General features: G+C 36.0%; 4 protein-coding genes and 1 pseudogene across 5 annotated transcripts in view; 4 read left to right on the top strand and 1 right to left on the bottom strand.

The window, feature by feature from the left end:
• Positions 1-2494, bottom strand: part of LOC132169163 (uncharacterized) — a 5061-nt gene extending 2567 nt beyond the window's left edge. The window contains exon 1 of the mRNA XM_059580242.1: positions 1912-2494. Coding sequence (XP_059436225.1) covers positions 1912-2332 — 421 coding nt within the window. The 5' untranslated portion in view covers positions 2333-2494. The remainder of the gene's footprint in view (positions 1-1911) is intronic.
• A 1149-nt stretch (positions 2495-3643) lies between these two features.
• Positions 3644-5248, top strand: LOC132169162 (DELLA protein RGL1-like). Its single transcript, XM_059580241.1, has one exon. The coding sequence runs from the start codon at positions 3644-3646 to the stop codon at positions 5246-5248; it is 1605 nt and encodes a 534-aa protein (XP_059436224.1).
• Positions 5249-6950: 1702 nt separating this feature from the next.
• Positions 6951-9006, top strand: LOC132172571 (DELLA protein RGL2-like; annotated as a pseudogene).
• Positions 9007-10981: 1975 nt separating this feature from the next.
• On the top strand, positions 10982-13593 carry LOC132169161 (DELLA protein RGL1-like). The gene is given in 3 exon segments (XM_059580240.1): positions 10982-11681; positions 12975-13415; positions 13418-13593. Coding segments are annotated over 3 exon segments (1317 nt in total).
• A 1601-nt stretch (positions 13594-15194) lies between these two features.
• Positions 15195-25809, top strand: LOC132170356 (histone-lysine N-methyltransferase EZA1). 2 transcript variants are annotated; one of them, XM_059581307.1, is made up of 17 exons: positions 15195-15310; positions 15793-15894; positions 16502-16773; positions 16998-17159; positions 17595-17679; positions 17831-17986; positions 18107-18154; positions 18234-18305; positions 19158-19801; positions 20739-20892; positions 21619-21839; positions 22500-22631; positions 24146-24233; positions 24347-24394; positions 24491-24619; positions 25138-25215; positions 25292-25809. In XM_059581307.1, exons 1-17 carry the CDS (start codon positions 15272-15274, stop codon positions 25481-25483), a joined length of 2622 nt encoding a protein of 873 aa, XP_059437290.1. In that variant the 5' UTR covers positions 15195-15271; the 3' UTR covers positions 25484-25809. The 2 variants fall into 2 exon arrangements, with proteins under 2 accessions (XP_059437290.1, XP_059437291.1); XM_059581308.1 differs by lacking the exons at positions 15195-15310; positions 15793-15894 and having other exon boundaries at positions 16683-16773; positions 16993-17159.
• Positions 25810-26240: the final 431 nt, after the last annotated feature.

Raw genomic sequence — 26240 nt, 5'->3', positions numbered from 1 at the left:
TATATATATATATATATATATATATATATATATATATATATATATTCACAAATTAAGTGATTAATATTAGAATCAACAATGTATTTATTTAGAGATATATGCTATTGTTATGTTTAGAATGTTATGCTCTCGATATCTATTTTTTGATGAATGAATATTAGTAGATTACAATATTTATAATAATAAAAAAAAATGTTTGTTACAATCACAAATTAAATATTATAATTTATATTTTATATCATTCGAATTTAGTCACATTATCATATGGTCTAATATTTAGCCATAAGAACATATAATTACTAGTTAAGTAACTTAGTAAGCGTAGTTAAAGATTTATGGTTTAAATTTCATAATATTTAAGTATTAATGGATTATCACTATAATTTATATGATTATACTACATGATCAATTGATTATTAAATCATATGATTATATGATAACAAATTATACATATATAATTTAGATAGTGTTCAAAATTAAAACAATTACTATTTAGATAATATTTAAATAAATAAAAAAATGTCCCATTTAAATAAATAAATAAACTAATTACAATACATACAAACATATTAATATTAGTTTTTTTGTTTTTAATATATTGAATTTTTTCAAGTATACATATATTATTTTTTAATGGTGCTACTATTAACTATTAACTTAATATTATTTTTTTTAAAAAAAAAATACTTTAATGTCATTAATTAATATAAACCGTTCCCATTATAGTAATTTTTTAAAAATACTACTAAGTTAATAATAGTTAATGTTAAATGTTGTCTTATCATTTAATGCAGGCTGTTGATGTGGAATGGTGGAATTCTGACCTGATCTGGTCCGTATGGTCCATATGCACATGAAAACAACTGGCATAATTATCCATTTTTGTGGAGGGTATCATTTTTAAATAATGGAATCATTATTCCAATTTAATAATAATAACTATTAACTTATAGCATTTTTTTTTGTTGGTAAGTATATACTATATACTAAATTACTAATAGTATATTAAATGGGTGGTCCTTGCAGATCAATAAAAACAATACTAATATATTACTCAATTAGTCTAATAGCAATCAGTGCATACTAAATAAGTAAACGAACTCACCAAAAAAAAAAAAAGTAACTAAATGGTTTCTGTCAACAAAAGGCCAGTTTGATGCTCACATGATCGCATCTTCCCAAAAGCTTCACATGATCACATATTTCCAAAAGGCCAATTCATTGCTAGATCTAAGCATTTCATCCTTGCCGTTCATTCTTGCATCTTATGTTCTTATCTTTAAACTTTAGCATCTATCGTTAGCTGCTTTCTCCAGTTTTATACTTTGCTCTCAAACGGCGCAAAACCCACCTCACCGCACATCTCGTTCTCACTTGAGTCACTTCTCCTGGACCCCTCATCGCCGAACTGCCATCGCCGTTAACTTCGTCACCGAGATGCATCTTCGCCATTACGCATCATCTCGTTGAAGGTTGGTTGCATCATCGCTGTCTCACATCAAGAGTGGATTTCTTAGAAAAAAATGTTCTACCTCCTCAATCATTAGGATTTCTTCTTCTTAATTTTATTTTTTTTTATTTTTTATTTTTTATTTTTTTTGGTTCAGTCATTCTGTTTTCTGTGGGGTGCTTCTGGGGGGCGACATTCCAGCCTTGGAACAAGATAACTACAATGAACACCAAAACCCCAAAATTCAAATCCAAGAAACCAAATGGAATTCTCAAGCTTCGCACAGTACTATTCGATCACAACGATCCTCGAACCTCAGATACCAAATTCAAGAAACCAAATCACATTTTCGATCATTCACACGGATACCAAACCAAAACACAATAAACCCATGATTTCCATCACATAACCAGCATAAAAACGTCATGATTAAGTTGACAAAGAAAATCAGAGAGAGAAGCTAAAGAAGCGAAGCGGAGCGACATGGAAGACTGGACTGGAAAAGGGTTCGAAGCAAATGTAGCAATCGAGGACTTCTGGGTCGGTTAGGGTCACGAGTCTGGGTCGTACAGTCACACTAGAGCCCGGATCTTCTTCTTCTTCATCATCATAATACCCTTCTTCTTCTTCTTCATCGTAAGTTTGCTGCTCTTCTTCATCTTCGCAGTGTTTTCCTTTTTGTTCTCTTTTAGGGTGAAAGCAATGAGAGAAAGAGCCTTGACATTCTCGGTCGTCTCCATCTACGGCATTGCTTTGAACAGAGATTTTCAGCCGCATCGGCCTTGGGTTACGCGGGCCTTCCCCATCTTCGTCTCCACCCGGAAAATCCAGTTTGTCGTTCATCATCTCCTCCGCCGGCGGTATGTCTATGCCCTCCTCCATTTTCACACGTACAAACGAAAATCGAGGACTCTAGAGAGAGACACAGAGGAAAAAGCCATACACTGCGAGAGAGCTTTGGAAATGGGGTTTTCATATCGTGGAAATAGAGATAGAGACAGACGAACCGGTTGTAACCGGGAACAATGGCTGGAGACGAACCGATATTTGCAAAAATTATTTTATAAAAAAAAAAAAAAAATTCTAACCAAAAAAATATTTTTCATCAAAAGACTTGAGAAGAAACTGGAAAGTGTTTCCAACGTCATTAAAATCGCCTCTTAATTCTTTGATACGTTGCTTTATTTGAAATCCACACCGTCAATTCTGTCTGTGACTACAAATTCCTCCAAGAGTGTAATGGGTCGGATATAATCCAGGTAATTACCTTTAGTAGTCGGGTTTGGGTAGTTGGGCCTTTAGCGAATCCTCAAGTTGTTATAACAATTTGGGTTAGGTACATTTTATTTTATTTTATTTTATTTTATTATTATTTTTTTTTGTATAAAAGGCCCAAGAAGGATCTATAGATCAAATAAACAATCTCTTTTATCATTTTCTTGGAGATTCTCAAGTAATTCTAGAAGTCTCTTTTGAGTTCTTCCAAAAATGAGTGTCTATTAAAATTACCATTTGATTAAAATTCAATAATGATCAATTACAAGACCAATACTGATTTTAATAGTCACATTATTCTTGAAGAAACTCAAGAGGAACACAAGAAGGACTTGTAGCATTACTCGTGATTCTCTCCTATCAGTCATCCCTTTCCTAAACTACACATTCCACCCTTTTATTAATTATTAGTGAGAATCTTTCCATTGAATCAACCAAGGTAAGTGGAGGCGATAGGTGTTTGATGATTTGTCTGATCCGGATTTGTTCTGCTGCTTGTTTCATATTGAGGTTGCTTTCCTTTACACCCTCATTCCTTAAACACTCTCTAAACAACCGCCGGCAGGCCAAACTTCTTAGGAATACATGGTCTAACTAATAGTTCTCATAACATAATAAATTCTTCTTCTGTTTGGATTCTTTCCTTGTTTTCATCAATGAAAACATCATCAAATATATTCTATATAGCTTTGAGGCAGACTTCAATTTCCCTGAGTTTTTATTTAATCAAACCCTTGGCATTTCATGGCTGCTGGCTGTGATATCGACATATATATCAACATCACAAGGTTGTTTTACTTTTGGTTACCTTTAATTTCTAAATTCAATGTAATCAACCGAGAGTACAGATAAACTATATTGTCTCATGCACTTGAATTAAAATTTGCCTATTTAGTTTCTGGCTTTCTGCTCTGGTATATGGCATTTAGTTCTAATGGAATCCAAGGCAGTTATGGACCTTATGGTCCTCTTGAAGACTTTGAGAAATTGGAAGCAATGTTCAAAGAGGAACATGACCATTTGCTTGAAATAAAAACAGGAGAATATGGTTTTCATCAACTACAGCAGCAGCACTCCCACCACCAACAACCCAAGTCAAATAATGTGCCATTGGATGAACAAATTGCACATCCATCGTCTTCTTTAGAGCTCCTAAGGAATTATGGAAGTAGGTTCAAGAAGCTGACAGGGGAAACATTAAACGAGAGAAGTACTGATCAAACTTATGTTGTCAGCCACAAATTGTCAACCGTGGAAATGATAAGCAGGCTGTCTGCCTTGAGGTACGTAGCATTCCCTTCCCAGATGTATGACGATTATAACTTGCCCACGCATCCTTTTGGTTTTTCTCAGTCGGGTCTGTCCGAGGATGAAATGAGAAACGTGGAACTTGTGCACTGTCTTCTATCCGCGGCTGAGAAAGTAGGCTACCAACAATATGAACGTGCAAGCAGGCTGCTTGTAAATTGTAAATGGGTTTCGTCTGCCAGAGGAAATCCGGTCGAGAGAGTTATTTTTCATTTTGCTGAAGCGCTTCGAGAGAGAATTGAGAAAGAACCAGGAAGGGCCACACCAATGAAGGGATTAATGGAGGCAAATGATGATATCCTTCGGGGGTCGAGTATTAATCCTTCATTCATCACAGTTTACCAACAACTTCCTTTTTCTCAACTAATGCTATTCACGGGAATCCAAGCCATAATTGAAAATGTTGCCTTGAAGCGCAAGGTTCATTTGATAGATATGGGAATCAGGTCTGGAGTCCATTGCACGCTCTTGATGCAGGCTCTTGCAGACCGACAGGATTGCCCCATCGAGCTTCTTAAGATAACTGCTGTCAGATCAACGGCCATAGAGGAGACAGGTAAGAGGTTGGCGGCTGTTGCAGAGTCCTTGGATTTGCCCTTTTCATTCAAATCAGTTGTACTACTAGACATGAAAGATATCAAGGAAGAATTATTTGAAACTGAAGATGATGAAGCCGTGATAATCTATACCTCATTAGTACTGAGGACAATGATCTCAAGTCCTGATTGCTTAGACAACTTAATGAGAGTGATTGGAAATCTCAAACCATCAATATTGGTTGTCACTGAAGTGGAAGCAAACCATAATTCACCCTCATTTGTGGATCGCTTCATTGAGGCTCTGTTCTTTTATGGTGCATATTTTGAGAGCCTGGAGATTTGCATGAAAGAGTATGATGAGGATAGGATGAGAATGGAAACATTCATGGGTTGTTTGATCCGAAACATTTTAGTAGAGGAGGGCACAGAAAGGACTGTAAGAATTGCGACAATGGATGTTTGGAGGGCCTTCTTTGAAAGGTTTAAAATGGTTGAAATAGGGTTTAGTGAGGCATCCTTATTACAGGCTAGTTTGTTTATCAAACAGTTTGCTTGTAAGAGCTCTTGTGCACTTGATAAGAATGGGAAATGTCTAATTGTTGGGTGGAAGGGAACCCCAATTCATTCCCTTTCAGTTTGGAAGTTCCCTGGAAGGGAACCCCAATTCAATCCCTAGCTTGTAATGTTATGTTTTTTGAACAAAAGAAGCCTCTATCCATTTCTAAACCTTGGTCCTGAATTATTTCAGAGTTTGCCTCTTAGCTTGTTTATTTCAGTTACCTTCTAGGTATGTCAACTAACTAGTTCTCTGTTTTTTGATATAATTCTTTTTAGGGGTTTAATAAAAGAGGTATTTTAGGATTAAAATACTTTAGGATAATACGTTATCTTTATTCATAACATTAGAATTAGGGATTATAATTTAAATATTAGTGATAAGTATTATCATTAGAATAGTTTATTCTACTTAATATAATTTAAATATTAGGGATAAGTATTGTTAGTAGTTTATTCTAATTAGTCTTTTATTTTTACTATGTATTGTAATTGTCTATTTAAAGACATCAAACTCATTGATAAAGGAAATTAGAAAATTAATCTCAAACCTTGTGTTTGAAAAAGGTTTTTAGGTTTCCTCAAAATTTAAAAGGTTTAGGTTCCCTCAAAACCTAAATTCTATCCCCGTTACGTATTCACGTAATAAATTCTGAAATACCTAGAAGGTAACTGAAATAAACAAAGAGAGGAGAGAACAAAGAAAGTAACTGAAAATCTAGTTTTTTTTAGTAGCAACTGAAAATCTAGTTAACTGAACAAAGAGGGTAACCGAAAAAGTTAATGCATCAACTAGCTCATTTGGTTTTATTCTAATTAATTTTTAGTACTCCTAGTGGAGGACTCTTCCACACCAGTTGCACTACATCTTGAATGTCATCCATTTTGTAATACCCAAATAAGGGTTTAATAAGATTAGGAAATAATGAAATAAGGTACTAGATATACAATTAAGTCCTGCAGAAATAGGGAAAAGAGTACCTCATCCGCCTCAAAGAAAACAAATATTTCCTAGAAATGGCAGAAAATAACTTAAAACGTAGTTTTCGAGGTGAAAATGATTGATTTGGAGCTTGAAAATACGCTCACTAGGTGTGGTTTGTGTGATCAGTTTTTTATAAACATTTGTCTAAGCATGTCTACGAAGTTGTCTTTGTTGATGTAGTATTCCCTCATTCATATTGTATAAATAATTAACACTAATTATTTGTAGCATTAATCTTCTGTTTGGATCCTGTCCCTTTTTTAGTCGATGAAAACAATATGAATTAAGCATATTCTATAGAATTTAATTTCCCTACTTTATTTAAATAAAATCCTTGGCATTTTGCGGAGGCTGACTGTGATGTATGACTGTATGTACTGCCACCGGCATATCACATCATACTTCAACATCTATGGATGGGCCAAATCGTAATAAAATGATAGTTTGAAAGCGTTTTTATAAAGAAAAATGCTTTGTGTCAATAATTTATTCATATTCTTTTCATATTGTATGATACGTGTTATAAATTCTGTCCATTTTAATGTGTTCGGCTAACGAAAGAGTCTTGTTAATTACATCTATCTGATTGGTAGTTAAAAGGGATTATGTATCACGAATAATAGTTTAAAGGTTCAAGAGATAAAATTTTCCCATTTATTTTTTGCCAATTTACATCGATCAATGAAATCAACCAAGAAGATCTTTTGGTCGATATTATATAGATAACAATGGTGTCTGACACGAATGAGAAATACCCAATTTAGCTGCTCTGCACTGATTGATTAACACCTTATTGTGATAGAATCCCAGAGAAAAAACAGAAAAAGAAAACACACCATTTTTGTTTGAAAATGGAAGTTGTAAAAGAGGCTATTCCTATGATCTCTACCGTTGAATACGGAGGAGCTGATGATTTGATGAAAGATCAACAAATTTCAAATGAAGTGGAAATGGATGAATTTCACTTCGACGCCGTTTTCTCACCAACAAAGCCGATCCAGGAAACTACAGGAACCAGAGATCATCATCCTCATCCACCATCTTCTTTAGCTTCTTTGGAGCTGCTAAGGAAGTATGGAAGAGGGTTCAAGAAGTTGACGGGGGAATTAATATTAAGCGACGTCGACAAAATTAGCGCTGAAACTGATCCTGCGGTTGATATAAGCCACAGGTTGTCGACGGAGGAGATCATGCGGGTGGCAGGAGGAAGATACGTGAAGTTCCCGACACTGATGTACGATGATTATTTGATGCCGGGGCACCCTTTTGGCTTTGCTCTGTCGTCGGGGCTGTCGGAGGATGAAACGAGAGACGTGGAGCTTGCGCACCTTCTTCTGGCGGCCGCTGAGAAGGTGAGCTACCAACAGTACGATCGCGCAAGCCGGCTGCTTTTACGGTGTGAGTGGATTTCGTCTTCGAGAGCGAATCCTGTGTAGAGAGTTGTTTTCCATTTTGCTGAAGCGCTTCAGGAGAGGATTGAAAAGGAAATAGGAAGGTCCACAGGGAAGGGAATATTTGAGCCAGTCACCTCACTTTTCTTACAGTTTACAAGCAGATTCCTTCCACGCAAATCTTGCTGTTTACAGGGGTCCAAGCCATTATGGAGAAGATAGCATTCGAGCGTAAAATCCATTTAATAGACATGGGAATCAGGTATTGTTAAATCATTTATAGGGTCCTCTTGGGGATATAAGTATATAACACCAAACTACTCATAAATGTGTTTCTATTTTCTTGATTACTTTAAATTTGTGAATATTCTTCAAGATCAATACTTGTCTTAAAAGCTTAAGCCGATTGAAAAAAAAAAATTAATTATTTAATTTATATTCTAACAGGTATGGAGTCCAGTGGACAATCTTGATGCAGGCACTTGCCGATAGACATGAATGCCCCATTGAGCATCTTAAGATAACTGCTGTCGGATCAAGAGGCATAGATCGAGGAGACAGGTAAGAGGTTAGCAAATGTTGCCGAGTCCTTAAACTTGCCCTTTTCATTCAAGCCAGTTATATTACCAGACATGAATGATATCAAGGAAGAAATGTTCGAAACTGAAGATGATGAATACGTCATCATTTTCGCTCCACATATACTGGGGACGATGATCTCACGGCCCATATGCTTGGAAAACTTGATGAGAGTGATAAGAAATCTCTACCCTTCGATCATGGTTGTCATTGAAACCGAAGCAAACCATAATTCTCCCTCGTTTCTGAATCGCTTCATTGAAGCTCTGTTCTTCTATAGTGCATATTACGACAGCTTCGAGACATGCATGAAACAGTACGATGAAGATAGGACGAGGATTGAGACAGTTTTTGGTGATGCGATCCGAAACATTGTTGCAGAGGAGGGAACAGAGAGGACTATTCGAAATGTTACGATGGATGTGTGGAGGGCATTCTTTGCAAGGTATGGGATGGTGGAAATTGGGTTTAGTGAGGCATCTTTAAGCCAAGCTGGTTTGGTTGTCAAAGGGTTTGCTTGTAAGAGTTCTTGCACAGTTGATAAGAATGGGAAATGTTTGATTGTTGGGCGGAAGGGAACCCCAATTCATTCCCTCTCGTTTTGGAAATTCCGTTAGAGAGATTGAGGGAGCAACGTTGATTTGAGTCTCATATTAGGAAGATAAATAATTTATATATATATAAAGAGAGAGAGAGTATAAAAGTATAAAAGTATTCATGCATTGGTACTAGTGCTATAATGGCTTTTTACTTGGTAAGACTAGATTTATAAGTGATTCTAAAGAAACTCTAAATTAATTAGTCTTTTTAGAGCGAGAACGTAAATGTGACCAGCGCTTTACTTGAATTGTTACAAAGGAGAGAATCTGAACATGTATGAGTATGTGTGTTTCTGTAAACATGAACGTGTAATATCATGGTTTGTTAAGGGGGAAAAAAAAATTCTATCCATTTTTTTAGTAGGGTTTTGAATCTCTTAAGAGTTGCTTCTTCTTGGTTTGTTTATTCTATTGAAAAGAGGTTTTCTCTACTTACAAATAATGTAGTCTCAATGTCTTGGGAAATTTCCCAAGTCATGGAAATGTTGTAAGTTGTATTTTTTTTAAGAACTGAATATTGTAAGGATGGAAATGAATTCAATTGAAATTGGCTGATTCGAGGTGTCCAACCTCCCAAACAATAGAACTCATTACAATTTGCAGATGGGCTAATTTATAGTGAGCATAGCTCAGTTGTTTACAACTCCACTTATTCAGTTACAACCAATAATCCATCCAACTTAAATATACAACAAAAAGCCTAGTAGCTCCCTTTTTCCTCCTCCTCTCGTCTGCGAAAAAAACTCTCTGCAAGCTGCTGACAATGCTTGAGTAGGAGGGAAAACCTTCTGGTTCTTCACTCCTCCCATCCTTCCCTTCTCTTTTAGTTTACCGAGTTTCTCCCTTCTCCGAGAGAGCTCTCTTTTCTATTTAGAGTTCTCTCTAGATCCACTCGCCTCTTATGAGGCTATATCCATCGTCGTCTATGACGATCTATCCCCTCCCAAATCCTGAAATAAGTTAATTTGTAGGCCTAAGTGCAGGCCCATTTGAAGAGAATATTATGATAGAGAATCAGAGATCAATGAGCTATAATATAAAACTGTAATAAAATGAATAATTGTTTTTAAGAGTTAATTTCAAATGAGATGATTGATTTAATGGTTTAATTAACAAATTAGTACTAAGAGGACACGTGTAAATGTCGTATAAATATCTGAATACAAGAACAATTTTGGTAAGTTGAACCAAAACATTTTTCAACCAATTCTTTCGAATTCCAACTGAAACTGGACCGCTTAATCCAATTAACCTCTTACATTATATATATATATAAAGGTTGGTTTTGTCGTACTTTTTTATTATGAGCAATTTGGTTTTGTATTTAGTCGTTCCTTCCATTTTGTGGTTTCTATCATCCAAAGAAGTTGTCTTTCGTGTCTATCATCCAAAGAAGTTGTCTTTCGTGTTTATATTATTCCGTCGTTTTTGGTCTATACTCGATCGCCGGCAGGCTGAAGTACTAATTCTTAGAAAAACTAAGTTTAATAATGTTTATAGTAAAACTTATTGATGGAAACGGATATGGTGAGAAATCTAACACAAAGAAATTGTCCTTTGTGTTGATCTTATTCCCTCGTTTCATTTTCATTCACTTTGTCTATACTCTTTGGAATACTACCTAGGATGAATGTTTTTTTTTCAGGCATTCATCTTCTGTTTGACATTCTTCTCCTTGTGTCTTTAATTAGTAGGTGATTCTTTACTCTATAAATCAGACACAGCTCATTTCTGACTGGCATTTCTCATCCACTTCAAGGGGTACATGCCAACTTTCGTGCGCACTATCTAAGAAGATGGGCTGCTTCAAACTCTCTATTTGGAAGCATTCTCAATATATACTTCTCTCATTTTTAATTCAATTATGATCAATAGTAAAAAAATCCCCATATATTTAACCCTTCCCCTTCACCAGATAGTCATCAATTACCATGTGACACATTAATTTTGCAAGCTACCTCCTTGGCATTTCATGCATGGCTGCTGGCTGTGATGGAGATATCGAGCTATTAGTACATCATAGTTGCGGCCTTGGAATCTATGTTTCATTTCTTCTCTTTCTCGACTTTTAATTTTGATGGAATCCAATGAAGTACTTGTGTTCCTCTTGAAGACTTGGAGAACAAGGAAGCTGTTAGTACCATTTGCCTGAATTAATATATATATATATATATAGGCATAGCAGTAGCAGTATTCAAAGAGCCATCCCTAATGTGAGTGAAATAATGTGACATATATTTGGCTGAATTTCACTTCATCAACAGTACTGTTTTTTTCCCACCAAACAACCACAGTTTCAGATGAAACATCCAATATTGTCGTCGGCTTCTTTAAAGCTCCAAAGAAAGTATGGAGATGGGAAGGGGCGGGAAATATCAAACGACAGCTTATCAACAGAAGAAGTCATGTGGGTGGCTGTAGCAAGGTACATACAATTCTCTACCCAGATGTATTATGATGATAATTACATGCCTACGCACCCTTTTGGTTTTGCTCTCTCGGGACGTCTGTCCAGGGATGAAAAAAGTGACGTGGAACTTGCACATCTTCTTCTATCTGCGGCAGAGAATGTAGGCTGCCGACAATATGATTCTGCAGGCAGATTGGTCTTACGTTGTGAGTGGATGTCGTCTGCCAGAGCAAATCCTGTCCAGAGAGTTGTTTTTCATTTTGCTCAAGCACTTCAAGAAAGGATTGAAAAACAATCTGCACGGAGCGTTAAATCAATAAAGGGATTCAAGCAAAATGATGAAATGATTCCTACTTTCCTTACAGTTTACCAGCAACTCCCTTTCACTCAAATAATGCTCTTCACAGGCATCCAAGCCATAATCGAGAAGACAGCATTCGAGCCTAAGATCCATTTGATAGATATGGGAATCAGGTGTGGAGTCCACTGGACAATCTTGATGCAGGCTCTTGCAGAGAGATCACAGGATTGCCCCATTGAGCTTCTCAAGATAACTGCTGTTGGATCATCACCAAGCATAGAGGAGACTGGTAATGTTAAATCACCCTGAAATATTTTAATTGAAATAGGTAGTGAATGACGGAAACAGATTTTGAAATTAGGATCTCTACTTTGATATGTTGGTAAATCATTACTTGTACATCCAAAGACTTAATCAATTAATTTAGGAATAACTTCACTTAGGTCCTCTAAATTCTGAACTCTAAATTTCACTCTATGAACTTTCAATTTGATACAATTGACCTCATTCATCAATTTTTGCCATTAAACCCTAATGGAAACAACTAAAAAGACTAAATCACCCTTCAATGTTTTTAATTTTTAATTTGAAATTAAGGTTAAATTTTAAATTTTTTAAAAATGTTTGGGGTATAAAAGTTATTTTATCACTTTTAACGTTCAGAAATTGACAGAGAGAGTACATTGCATCAAATTGACAGTTCAATGACTGAAATTGAGAGTTTTTAAAATTTGAAGGGTTTTTTCAAAACAAATGATTAGTTGTCTTAAGTGAAGTTTTTCCTTTAATTTATGTTTTGACACATAATGTCAAATCTTGGCTTATTTCAAAAAGACAAGATACGTTTTTAAATCATTATTTGTTCAAAAAGCTTAATCTTATATATTCTGACAGGTAAGAAGCTAGCGAGTGTTGCCGAATCTTTGAACATGCCCTTTCCATTCAAGACAATATTATTATCAGACATGAAACATGTCAAAGAAGAATCATTTGGAACAGAAGATGATGAAGCCGTGATCATCTTTGCTCCCCTGATATTGAGGACAATGGTGTCAAGGCCTGGTTGCTTGGAAAACTTGATGAGAGTGATCAGAAACCTCAACCCATCAATGATGGTTGTCGTTGAAGTCGAAGCAAACCACAATTCACCCTCATTTGTGAATCGCTTCATTGAAGCACTGTTCTAATATTTCAGCGCACTCTATGACAGCCTCCAGAGTTGCATGATTTTCTGACAGGTAAGAAGCTAGCGAGTGTTGCCGAATCTTTGAACTTGCCCTTTTCATTCAAGACAATATTATTATCAGACATGAAACATGTCAAAGAAGAATCATTTGGAACAGAAGATGATGAAGCCGTGATCATCTTCGCTCCCCTGATACTGAGGACAATGGTGTCAAGGCTTGGTTGCTTGGAAAACTTGATGAGAGTGATCATAAACCTCAACCCATCAATGATGGTTGTCATTGAAGTCGAAGCAAACCACAATTCACCCTCATTTATGAATCGCTTCATTGAAGCACTGTTCTAATATTTCAGCGCACTCTATGACAGCCTCTAGAGTTGCATGATATTCTGACAGGTAAGAAGCTAGTGAGTGTTGCCGAATCTTTGAACTTGCCCTTTTCATTCAAGACAATATTATTATCAGACATGAAACATGTCAAAGAAGAATCATTTGGAATAGAAGATGATGAAGCCGTGATCATCTTCGATCCCCTGATACTGAGGACAATGGTATCAAGGCCTGGTTGCTTGGAAAACTTGATGAGAGTGATCAGAAACCTCAACCCATCAATGATGGTTGTCGTTGAAGTCGAAGCAAACCACAATTTACCCTCATTTGTGAATCGCTTCATTGAAGCACTGTTCTATTTCAGCGCACTCTATGACAGCCTCCAGAGTTGCATGAAACAGTACGAGGAGGAGAGTATGAGAATCGAAGGAGTTTTGGGTGGTCAGATTCGAAACATTGTCGCAGAAGAGGGAGCAAAAAGGACTGTCAGAAACGTGGCCATGGATTTGCAAGGTTTGGAACGGTGGAAATTGGTTTAAGTGAGACATCCTTATTGCATGCGAATTTGTTTGTCAAACGGTTTGCTTGTAAGAGCTCTTGCATGCTTGATAAGAACAGGAAATGTCTGATTGTTGGGTGGAAGGGAACCCCAATTCAATCCGTTTCGGTTTGGGAGTTCCCTTAGAATTCTTGAACAAATAAGTCGCTATATATATATCACACTTTTATTTCACTTGGGACAAATTGACAATGTCATTGTATCGGCATCAGTTAAAAATTAAAACGACATATTTTATTTTCTCATTTAGTTTACTTAAAAAAGAAAATGTTACTAGTATTACAATTTTTACTATAATTTTCTTATAAATTCAAGTTGTAGTTCTAATGTCTCAAATTAGCTTTGTGGTCTAAACTCGCCAACAAATTCAATGTCTCCCCTCGAACTCAAATAGTCGCTCATTATTTAACGTAGTCCTGCAAGGTAACGTTGTTTGAACAGTGAACGACGTCACCATGTGGCATCATTGCACTCTCTGCAAACAACACCACCTATAAAGTGCATCGTTTTAACTGCAACAGCGTCTATTAGTGTCATTTTCTTTTCCCAAACAACACTAACAAAGTCGTCGTTAAGGCACCTTTTTTTGGTAGTGCACTACTAAAAAACCAAACTTTAATGCCATTTGTTTTAGCGTCATTTCGTTCACAGCAATGACGCTAATTAAAGTCTTTTCTTGCTAAAAGACATAGTTAGCATTGTTCTTTTTAGGGGTGTTCAAATCACCCCACCAACCGCTAACTGTTTTGGTAAGCCGTTATTATAAACCGTTAACTTGGAGGTTGCAGTTAACGGTTTTAGGGGTAGGGAGAAGCAGTTAATAACCGCCAACCGCCTACCCTTATATAGAATAATATAAATATATATTTTATATTTTATATTAATTATAATTATAATATAACATTCAAAACGACCTAGTTTTGGTGTTAAACACCAAAACGGCGTTGTTTTGGAGAAAAAATTTCGCCCAAAACATTTAAAATAAGTTCAAAAAAATAGGCCAATTAAGGTCCAAAACACTTAAAAGCCCATATAAAAAAAGTGGTTATAAAACCGCGGATTATTGGATTGAATAACTGCTAACCGCCCAGGCAGTTGCGGTTATTAAAAAGCAATAACCACTCAAGACGGTTGCGGTTAACGGTTATAGCCGATAACCGCCAATTATAACCACTTAAACACCCCTTCTTTTGCTACTAATGAGAATTAAAAAATTCTTTCATGCTTGACTGTGTATAAGATTATGTAATTTTATAATATTGTATTACGTAAAATTATTTAAATCTTAATAAAAGATTATCATAGCAATATTTATTATTTTTATAATATACAAAATATATATAAATTAAAGAAAACGATAAAAATAAAAATAAAAATTAACATGAGAAATTTTAGATGATTTAAATTGAAAACAATTGAGATTTTACAAATCTAATACTAAATGTCTTAAAGAATCGTAGGCAACACTAATTCTATACCAACACTAATTCTATAAGGAGAGACTGTTTGGATTTGTAATTTCAAAATGTACAATTTAAAAATAAAATTTTAAAAATGCAGTTAAGTATTTAATAAAACCATAATTTGATATTTAAAATTGCAATTTAGTTTATATGTATGTATTTTTAAAAACAATATCTCTTAACTGAGATTTAAAAATTTATATAAATTGCAGTTTCTAATAGCACAGGTCTTATCATTCTCATCGTATAGGCCACGTCACCGGAGTTCACACGTGTCGAACCCAACGTTAATTGTCTCTCGCTCGTTCGAGTCGCAGAGGCAGTGGCAGAGCAGAGCAGCCATGGTGTCCAAAGCAAGCGACGCTACCACGAAGCTCAGAGTCAGTCTCTCTCTCTCTCTCTTAAGTCTGTCTCTATCCTCCGATCGTCGAATCCGCCAATTCCTGTAGCGGTTTTGATTCATTTACTTACCGAAGCTTCTCTTATCAGTATCACAATTAATTATCTTATTATTTGGATTTTTGATCGCATATTTTAGATCAAGCAGATGAATTTCATGAAATAAAATTTCGAAATTTTGTTTAGGAGTAGCGCTTTTATCGTTATTCTAGTCGTACAAAAGCTCCGTTTGTTTGCCGATAAATTATTTTTCTCTGCAGCCAAACGGGGCAATAGGGGAAAATTAATCAAACTATTTAGAATTTAACAACAAACATCCATCTCAGAATGAACTTATTGTAACAGTTACTTTTTAATTGTTTTGCCATAATTTCTCTTCAACCAAACAGACACTTGCCAGGCCAAAGTAAATTTTATTGTGGTTTGATAAAAAGAAAAATTACTTTTATGTATGTATTGACAGAAATCAGGTGGAGAACAGTCAAGTGATGGTCTTGGAGACTTGTCGAATAAGATAAATCAGCTTAAGAAGCAAATTCAAGCGGAGAGAGTTATTTCGATCAAAGTAAGTCTCATTTTTCATGCTCTTTGAGACCAATGCAACTCTCAGTCTTATAGTGCTCGTGTTCTTACTTGCTTGATTATATTTTTTGGTGGTGGTAGTGGTGTTGGAGATTGTTTAGTCCATTTCCTACTAGCATTTGCACTGGTTAGAGTAAACCCAATTTATTTATAAATAAATAAAAAATCCAAAGTTGTTCTTTGATATAGAAAAGTTAGTATCAAATTCGAATCTTTATCAAGTAGTTTGCTAATTAACCAAAAGTTTAACTTTACCGATTTTTATTTATATGATTTATTTGAGATGGGAGAATCATGCCTTTCTTTGGTTCTATGGCAATGTAAGTTCTCTATATGGTTTGGGGAACTCTTAGGCCCTGTCTGTAGCATATTGCTTTGGTGTTTATCCATTGTTATACTAAGCAACCAAATAGCTCAGTTGGAATTGGGCCTTTGATTGCAAATTTTTGTGTGGAATAGGTCTCTCATTTTGACTATAATGACTACAAGTATGCCATTGGATTTGGTTTTACATATCACTTAATCCACAGGGAGTGAGAAGAAGCCTGCCTAACTCCTTTTTGTCTAAATCCTTTTTATATCTTGCATAGGAAAAAATTGAGACGAATGGAAGGAAGCTAGAAAGTCATGTTTCTCAGCTCATATCGGCGACAGCAAAAAAAGAGGCTTCATCTGCAGAGAATGGGGTTGTTAAAATTCTTTCTTCAAAAATTGAACGTCCTCTCGTTAAGTTTAATGGATTTGCACAAGGTTTGGGAGATAAGGACTATTTTAATGGTAATGAAGTGGTATTGTCAACAAATACCAAGCTTCCACATGTTGAGAGGTTACCACCTTATACAACTTGGATATTTTTGGACAGGTATGGAGTTAAAAAATCCTCTATATATGGGTTTACTTGATGGGAGCTTTCACTGATATGTATATGTTTAGTGCTCTTCTTTGAGACTTTGTATTACCTCTTTGTAAAGGAGAAATCCGGAATCATATTGAGCACAGAATAAATATGTTTTCTTCTCTTGTTTTCTTTTATGGGAAGATTTTATTTCTGTTCCTCCTTTCTTAAACTTGTTGCACACAGCACAGAAATCAGAGAATGGCTGACGACCAGTCAGTAGTTGGTAAGAGACGTATCTACTACGACCAACATGGTGGCGAAGCACTGGTCTGTAGTGACAGTGAAGATGACGTTACAGAACCTGAGGAAGAGAAGCATGAATTTTCTGAGATTGAAGATCGCATTCTATGGTAAGTTTAAATGAGATGCTATTCTTGCAAAGGAGAAATGATGTGTCTAAATGGAAATCAATACAGACTTTGGTGGTCCAACTCTTGTCAGAGGAAGATCTTGACTTTACATTGTTGTACAGAGCAGTTTATTCTCGTCCTGTTCTTGAAATTTACATTATTGATAATGACAATCCTTCTGCGTAGAAAATGATTTGAGCATAAGCATATATCAAATTGATAATTGGGACAAAAAAGGCATATAGTGTTCATCAAATATGCTTAACACTTGGTCCTATTTACTCTCTATGCTTGTGTATTCATCAAATTTCAACTTTATCTTCTGCCACATTTGTTTGAATTCGCAACAAAATTGAGGATCCAGTTCAAGGTTTTCATGTTTTCTGTACAAAAAATATTTTTTCTTTGAAGTATGTTCCGTTTTGAATCTGGCAGGATGGCTTTTCAGGAGCATGGGCTCACTGAGGAAGTAGTGAATTTTGTGAGCCAGTTTATTGAAGGTACCACTATGGAAATCCAGGTAATTTGGATTAACATATGACCTTGGTTATTATGTTTTGGATGATAGTTTAAGTTTCTTGCTTCTTTATTTGAAACATATTAACACTATGTGAATTTGTTGTGGTCATCTTTTTTATTGCTGAGTGCTGTATTTGTTTTTTAAATTGCAGGAGCGGTATGAGACACTCAAGGAGAAGTATCATGAGAAACATGACCTCAACTCTGAAGACTCTGGGGAGATTGGATCTGATAAGGGCATATCTTTGGACAAGAGCCTCGGTGCTGCTTTAGATTCTTTTGATAACCTTTTCTGTCGCCGCTGTATGGTATGCGGTCTTAGACCATTTCTTGTCTTTATTATTTTCTGAAGAGAATCACGAGTGTTTGTGATATAATCCTTGAATTGCTTCTACATATATGCTTATCTCCGTGCATCTATCCAACAGCTGTTTGACTGCCGTCTGCATGGCTGTTCTCAAGCTTTAGTCTATCCTGTAAGCAGCAGTATTGTTTATAGTTCTCACCTAAATGTCAAGTTTGCTTCATTATTTACTTGATGGCTTTTCTTGACAGACTGAAAAGCAGTCATTCTGGTCTGAACATGAAGAAGACATGACACCTTGCAGTGCTCAGTGTTACCTTCAGGTATGGATCTTTTTTCCGCCCTTGAGATGTTAGAGGACATGATTTGCTTCTTTGTTTTTTCCTTGCATTATTTCTGGTCCCTTGCTATTCCAAGCATGAGAGACTTTAGCCCTCTCTCCCTCTGTTTTTGTGTGTGTGTGTTGATGTGGATGTTGGATAATGTTCATTTTACAGAGTCTCCCTAATAAAAACAACATGCATTGGCAATTTGTTTTAAATCTGGGAGGCCATGGTTATCAAGTTTCCATAGAACTTTGGTCTCTGGTACTGATTAGTTGCAAGTGTGTTCATGTATGTTTGTGTATCAATGAGACACATAATTTTTCTGCATATTATCTATTTTAATTTAAACCCAAGGGGTAACTCAATCGGTTGGGAACCGTGCCTCAGAAAGTGGAGGTTACTAGTTCGAATCTCCCATCCTCCCTCCCCTTGGGGCCAATTACTTGTTAAAAAAAGTATCCATTTTAATCTAAGTGCTTTTGTTATTTACACAAAATTGTCACTTTCCAAAAAGCCTCCCTCCCTCCCAAATTCTTTTTGCTCATATAGAGGCAAGTTTGCAATCAAACTACTTACCCACACAAAAATTCCACATTGGAACCATCTGCCTATTTCTGAAACTATAATCAATGACTGCCCTACTCAACTCAACATATGGCTGACCACACAAACCCCTTCATGTCATTTTCTTTAATTTAAATGCCTTTTTATTTTCACAATCATATGTCATTCATACTTTTATGCGGGCTTCTGCTACTCTTGCTTGTGAAGTTTGACTTCCATGTCACATTCTTGCTGTTAAGAGTTGTCAAAGACTTGCTAGAAGTTTAAACTATTAATGCTTTGCAGAGGTTCAAAGGTACAACTTCAGATGACAGGGTTGGGACTCCTGTGTCCTGTAATGCTGGAGAGCCAGGTGCTCATGATAGTAGGAACATTATACAGGATGAAAGTTGCATTTCTGGAAAAGTTATACACGCTGCTTCAGAAGCTGTTTGTAGTTCAGAAGTTGCTGCCTTGATTTCAGATACATCTGTCACAGCAATAGACAACCAAAGTATGGGGAAGCGCAAGGTCATGAAGCACACAGATATAGTGCTACATAACTCGACATTGCTTTCTGATGATTTCCAAGGTTCCAGTAAGAAACAGAAGAAACAATCTGCTTTGGATGAAGAAATTATAAGTAGTGAAGTTACACCAGCTCTGGATCGCACTTCAAGTGACAATAGTGAAAGCCAAACAACCCCCAAATACTCTCCGAAAGAACCTTCTGAACATACTTCAAGAGAACTTGTCAGTTCTGTTAGTGCTTCCTGTGACAGGTCTGAGGAAAATATCAGAGATGAACCAAAAGACACCAGAGAAGTGCCTGAATTGAAGCACTCATCTAATCCCATAGTAAGAAGAGCTGAGGAGTTATGTGGCTCTGAGTGGAAACCTATTGAGAAAGAACTGTATTTAAAGGGTATAGAGATGTTTGGAAGAAACAGGTATTGGGCCTTTTGCTTTGCTTTCTTTTTATAATTTGCATATGACTAATAATAATATAGAATTAAGGATCTTAATAGTCTCTTTCTTTGGTATCAATGACTACCATTTGAGTCACTAGGAAAAAAACACGCAGTGTCATGGAGAAGAACTCGGGGATAGCATCCAATTCAGTTTTGAAGGGTGCTTATTTATGTTTGAAATTTCCAATTTTTTTTTTTTAATCTATATGAACTCAGACTCTCATTGGTATGTCCAGTTTCTTAGAATGGCTTGTTTATTTATGTCTGTCCATTACTGAATTAAGTCTCCTTTTTAATTTTCTAGAAGTAATGACAAGTTAATGAACGTCAATGTTTTACGTTAACTTGATAGGACTATTTTGGTGTGTGATAAGTGGCACTTTATCGCCTACCTATACAACAACTACACAAAACATAATACTTGGTTGACCAGTTGGTTCTATGATGCATTTCTTATTTAGGAAGTATGTCGGTCGCTTATGAAGCATGCTTCCCTTAGTTGATTGTCATTTCTGTGGATGGACCAAAAACTTTTGAGAGAGAGAGAAAGATAATGGCCAGACAAATGAGAAACGAATAAGTGGCTTGAATTTGAAAAAAAAAAAAAAAGTTTTAACATAGCCAGATATTCCAGTCTGGTTCATCTAATAATTTTTTTTTTTTTTACAATTATACCCCTCAAGATAAAAAAAAATAAAAAACAAAAAAAAATCCATATCCATGGCTGGCCATAGAGGTTGACCGGTTATGAAAGGAGGAGGACATTTAATAGATCAAAGACAAATATAATGTAATGTGCTTGGGTATGTGCTGTTTTTTTTTTCTTGTAGATGTCTGACTTAATACATTGAATGTAAATTTTCTTGCAATGTGGATATTCTTCATTTGCACTTAATGTAGGATTCATGCTTTGCAGTTGCCTCATAGCCAGGAACTTACTTTCTGGTTTAAGGACTTGCATAGAGGTATCCAGTTACATGCATGAGGGGGGGGCTTCCATGCTGCACAGATCCATGGTTGCACCAAGTTCGTTTACGGAAGACAATGGGAAAGCTGATACAGAATTTACTGTAAGCATTCCAATTTTTTTTTCCTTGCTTGTCATTTTCCTTTTGATTTTTTATAGCTACTTGGTGAAGAAGGTGTTGTAGCTCCAGTGAGATTCAAACCAGGTTGTGGAATCACTGCCTTACTAGCTGAGCGCAGGGGTTGTTCTTCCCCCTTCATATCGAGCTTGTTTTGTAAATGTATTCTTATTGACTGATGATAAATAAGGTATAATGGTTACCCTACAGATAGCCATCGTTTGTGAGTTACTCATGTATCTTCAACTTTCTTAAATTTCTTAAGCTCAAAGGGATTGACTGTGCACAACTGTAAGCCTACACCTATCAAGATTCAACCATTTGGAATTAACAATTTGGTGAATTAATCGTATTACCAAATGTAGCACTGACTAATTTGACCAAGGAGCTCCATGTGCTTCAACTGACTGAAGATTATTGTAGTAACTATTATTTAGCTTCAGCGGTATGGGATTTACTCACTGTAATCTAGCCCTTGCACCTTATGGGTGGAAGAATTATTTGGAGCAATATGTTGCCCCCAAAAATAGAACAGATAACAGGTGATCGAACTGACATGATTGCCGCAAGTTATCTTTTGACTTTTGATTTTTATTCAGCAATTGCTTGTTAACCTATTAGCGTCAGTTACCGTTTACTTTTTTGTAGGCTGTGGGCATTGTAGCCTTTAGCTAGATCTGCAACAATTTTTTATTTGTATTCTTGTGTTAGGACCAAGAGATGCCAGCAAGATCACGGCTGCTTCGTAGAAGGGGGAAGACACGGAAGTTTAAGTATTCTTGGAAATCTGCTGGCCACCCATCAATTTGGAAAAGAATTGCCGATGGGAAAAACCAGTCTTGTAAGCAATATACCCCATGTGGATGCCAGTCCATGTGTGGAAAGCAATGCCCTTGTCTACATAATGGAACTTGCTGTGAAAAATATTGTGGGTATGTTATTTTTAAATATATATCGCTGTTGAAGTAGTGAAAATGTTTCTTTTTTATCAAGGTCAATAGACATTCCAGCTAAAATTTAAGATATGTTGTATAGAATTAGAAGGTTCCAGCCGCCAGGCAGCCTGCTGGTGAACTAACTGGAAATAAAACTAAAAAACAAAGCCTGCTGGTGAAGACAGAAGTCACTAGAGTCTAGAGGTCCTTCCATATAATTGTAAAACATGTGCAGCACACCAGGCTACACATGTCTTACAAGTTATTTGGAACCACCCACAGGTACACGATGCCCGCATGCATGTGTAGATTTTCATGTGAATTAACAAGATGGTTGTTCCAAATAAAATGTGAAACCACGTTAACTCAGCTCTCGGACCGAACAAATTACTGATGAGCCTTGGAGTGGTCAAAGATATCCTGCAGTGCATATCAAGTAGATTTTTGGAGTTGGATTTTTTTCTTTAAAAAAATTAAATCATTCGGCAGGGTTCATTTTCTGCTTATTAAAAATTTAATTAGTTGAATTTGATTACAAATTAAACCTGATAGGTGAATCATTTACTTAGGTTCTTTCTCTGCTTGCTGACAGTTTTGCTAGTTGCATATTATGAACCTGAAAAATGAATTGAAATAGAATTTTTATACATGTTTCAGGTGCTCAAAGAGCTGCAAAAATCGGTTCAGGGGATGCCATTGTGCAAAAAGTCAATGCAGAAGTCGGCAATGCCCGTGCTTTGCTGCAGGACGTGAGTGTGACCCAGATGTTTGTCGAAATTGCTGGGTTAGGTAATGAGTTCCATATATTTGATGCAAATACTTCGCCCATGTTGGATAAACTTAATCATATTTATTGGTTTTCCCTTATTTATAAAGGCAGCTTTCTATTTGAAAATCTTAAATTGGCCCCAAACAAACCTAGAGGAGGGTGAATAGGTGTTTGCAAGCGACAATGACAATTTAAAAATCCAAATACCACCCTTATAATCACCACAATCCAAGTAAGCATAAAACATAAACAACATAGTATTTTGGTGACAAAGTGAAAACTTTTGAAGAACTCTTCAAAAGAAAAAACACTTCTGGAGCAGCCAACCCCATGAAATTTTCACTATAAAAGAATCCATTGGTACAATCAGTATATATTTACAAAAGCTTTGTAACTTAGACACAAACTTGTAACCCCAACAAACGACCGTTTGTCTTCTGCCACAGCAGCTTTAGAACTCTGGTCTTCTTCTATAGAATTTCCTCCACTAACTCGCTGCAGTCCGGAACTCTGATGGTAATCTACTAAACTAGTAGATGGCTGAAAGTTTTCTTTGGCTTGAAAGTAATAAGCAGAGGTTTGTGTTTCATATTACGCTTAGGAAGTTTAGGATTCTCTTCATGGTCAAAGAACGGTTTCCTCCTCTCTCACCCAGAAAATCGTGCAAATCAAGGTTTAAATAGGTAGGGTAAAACCTAGGATAAAAATGGAAAGTTGTGCTCTGAAGGAAACAATCTGCCGCAAACTCGTTTGTGCGGAGGTCAAGCGAACATCAAACAAACTCTCGGTATGAGTGTCACATCAATTCACTCAAGTGGGACTTGTGCAAAGGGTCAAGCAAACTCTTGGGTTTCAACGTCACACTAATGCACCGGTTTGCTTGAGCAGCCCCCTAATGAGGAGGGGCCGAGCGAATTCTTGGGATTACACTAGTACACTAGTTCGCTTGAGTGTGAATCCAGCAAGAGTTGAGCGAAGTCTCAAGTTTTTCATACCATGTTTTCTCTTAACCCAACGTTTAAGCCAGACTCAACCTAACTCAAAACCTACAAATTGCACCCCAGATACCCCATGTTTTGACACATGAATTTGCCAACACAAATAAAAACTCACACTATTAAACATTGTGAACTTGTTATATGTCTGTTAAAGTTGTTTTGATCTTTTCTTTTGACACATAAAGAATTGTCAAAACATGGATAAGTTAAGGGACGAAATTTTATTTTTTGGTTCACCTTTGACCACATACCTTAACTATTTTAGATCTTTTTCATTTGTGCAATTCCTAGATTTTTATTTTTACTTTATTTTTGGGTATCTTTTCTTTTGGTTTACAATTTCTGCTGCCTCTTTAACAGTCGCTGATTTTGATGAGTTTCTTATAGGTGGCTTTTTACTTTTGACAATTGTATGTTGAAGTACATCAGACATAGATTTTGTAATAACTGTCTCTGGTTTTGTGTAAATTTTAGTATCATTTTATGTTGTTCCTTGTATCTCTAGCGGTGCCTTTAATATCGCATACATAATGCAGTTGTGGAGATGGTTCATTAGGTGAGCCACCCAGTCGAGGAGATGGCCAATGTGGAAACATGAGGCTCTTTCTAAGGCAACAACAGAGAGTGAGTGGTTCCTAGCGTTTAGAATCAAATTGATAGTGTGCCCATCAAAATGATTAAAACAATTGTGAATTTACCATAACCTTTGTTTTTTTTCCCTCCTTTACTATCTCCAGATTCTCTTGGCAAAGTCTGATGTTGCTGGATGGGGGGCCTTTTTGAAGGTTAGAAGATGAATTTTTTTTTTTTGTTTCCTATTATCGAAAAAATAATTTTTAGCCAAGTCTCCCTCCCTGAATTGGATGATGATGTGATTGCAGAACCCTGTGAGCAAAAATGACTATCTTGGAGAGTATACTGGTGAATTGATCTCCCACAGAGAAGCAGATAAGCGGGGGAAAATCTATGATCTTGCAAACTCGTCATTCCTCTTCGACTTGAATGATCAGGTAAGTGACCTTCATTGTTTATTATCTCCACGATTCTTTAAAAATTTGAGGTGTCAGGTGTGCGTCATAACAAGTTAAAGGTTACCAGCCCTTTTCCCTTAATTAACAGGTTGGGGACTTTTTGTTCCTGTTGAATATCATTTTCCACAGAGCTCCACTTAAGCAGAAAAGTTTTGATGCAGACTTTTAAATAAACATGTGCATTTCATTAGGCCTTTTTTTTTAAAAAAAAAAAAAAAATCAATAAATAAGATAGGGATCTACAAAGGAAATATTTTATATCATGATACAGCATGTAATTAGAGTTGTGTGCCTGAGGATATCCCTTAAACAACGAACAACTTAGCTTTGAATGAAAATTCAAGTGCTTCCCTCATTCTCCAATTACTGCTTTCCCTGGTTGCTTTGCTTGGTGTCTTTTACTTAAACTTGCCTCCATAGCAAAATTATATACGCTGTAGCTCCATCTCTTAATGATGATGCCTCAAATCTCAAAGCTTATCGCTCTTTGTTCACAGTTTGTCCTTGATGCTTATCGCAAAGGAGACAAGCTGAAATTTGCAAACCACTCTTCAAACCCTAATTGCTATGCGAAGGTAATGCGGCTTTGTTTAACTTCCCTGATGAATGAATTAGTTCTTGCCGGTTGAACTAATACATTGGCTTGTATAGGTAATGCTGGTTGCCGGAGATCATCGTGTAGGCATTTTTGCAAAGGAGCATATTGAAGCTAGTGAGGAGCTCTTCTACGATTATCGTTACGGGCCAGATCAAGCACCCGCATGGGCTCGAAAACCGGAGGGTTCCAAGAGAGATGACTCATCACTCTCGCAAGGCAGAGCAAAGAAACACCAATCTCATTAGACATTGGCCTGGTCCAGGATGTACATACTAGTGCCCATTTTTCTGGCTATCCCCGGAGAGTTTTTTATTCATGACCCCTATTGGAAAAAAGATGATAACGATTGAGCAATAAGATTTTATGGTAATAATGTCAAATCATTATGATTGTTTGGGAAATAAGCTAGAAATTATTCTAGCACTTAAAAAGGTATAATAGGATTCTTCTAGCACTTAAAAGTATAATAGGCAATAAGTAGAGGAGTTCGACAAGCATGCGTCGTTGTTAATTTGATGATGTAAATTGTTTTCTTTATTAAATGAAGTTGTTTATGAATTTATGCCGTTTACTAAGGTTTGAATTGCTGTGATATTTCAAGATTTAAATTGCTGTCAATGATAGGTGGACAAAATGGAATATATCATATGCAGCATTAAACTAACATTTGTCCTTATAGCATTTGATTCTCATTCTCATATGTATTTTAAATCAAATTAAAAGAATATGTGATTCTTATATGCATTTTTTATAAAGAGTAATATTATTATTCACACTTATTTTAAATCGGCTGACGAAGTGTTTTTTAACTTTTCTTGTCATTTACTTTAGAAAAAAAATAAAAGAAAATCATTTAAAACACATCGTGTCAACTAGTGTGAAATGAATATGATAAATGGTTGTGAAGAATATCATTATTCTTTTAAAAATGCATGTGAAAATTACGTGTTTTAAGAATATATCACTTTAATAGACTAAGTTGGAGAAAAAAAAAATTCAACC

Source organism: Corylus avellana, chromosome ca2 (genome assembly GCF_901000735.1).
Source record: "Corylus avellana chromosome ca2, CavTom2PMs-1.0".
Taxonomy (NCBI): Eukaryota; Viridiplantae; Streptophyta; class Magnoliopsida; order Fagales; family Betulaceae; genus Corylus; species Corylus avellana.
This window is presented reverse-complemented; position numbering and strand designations above follow the sequence as displayed.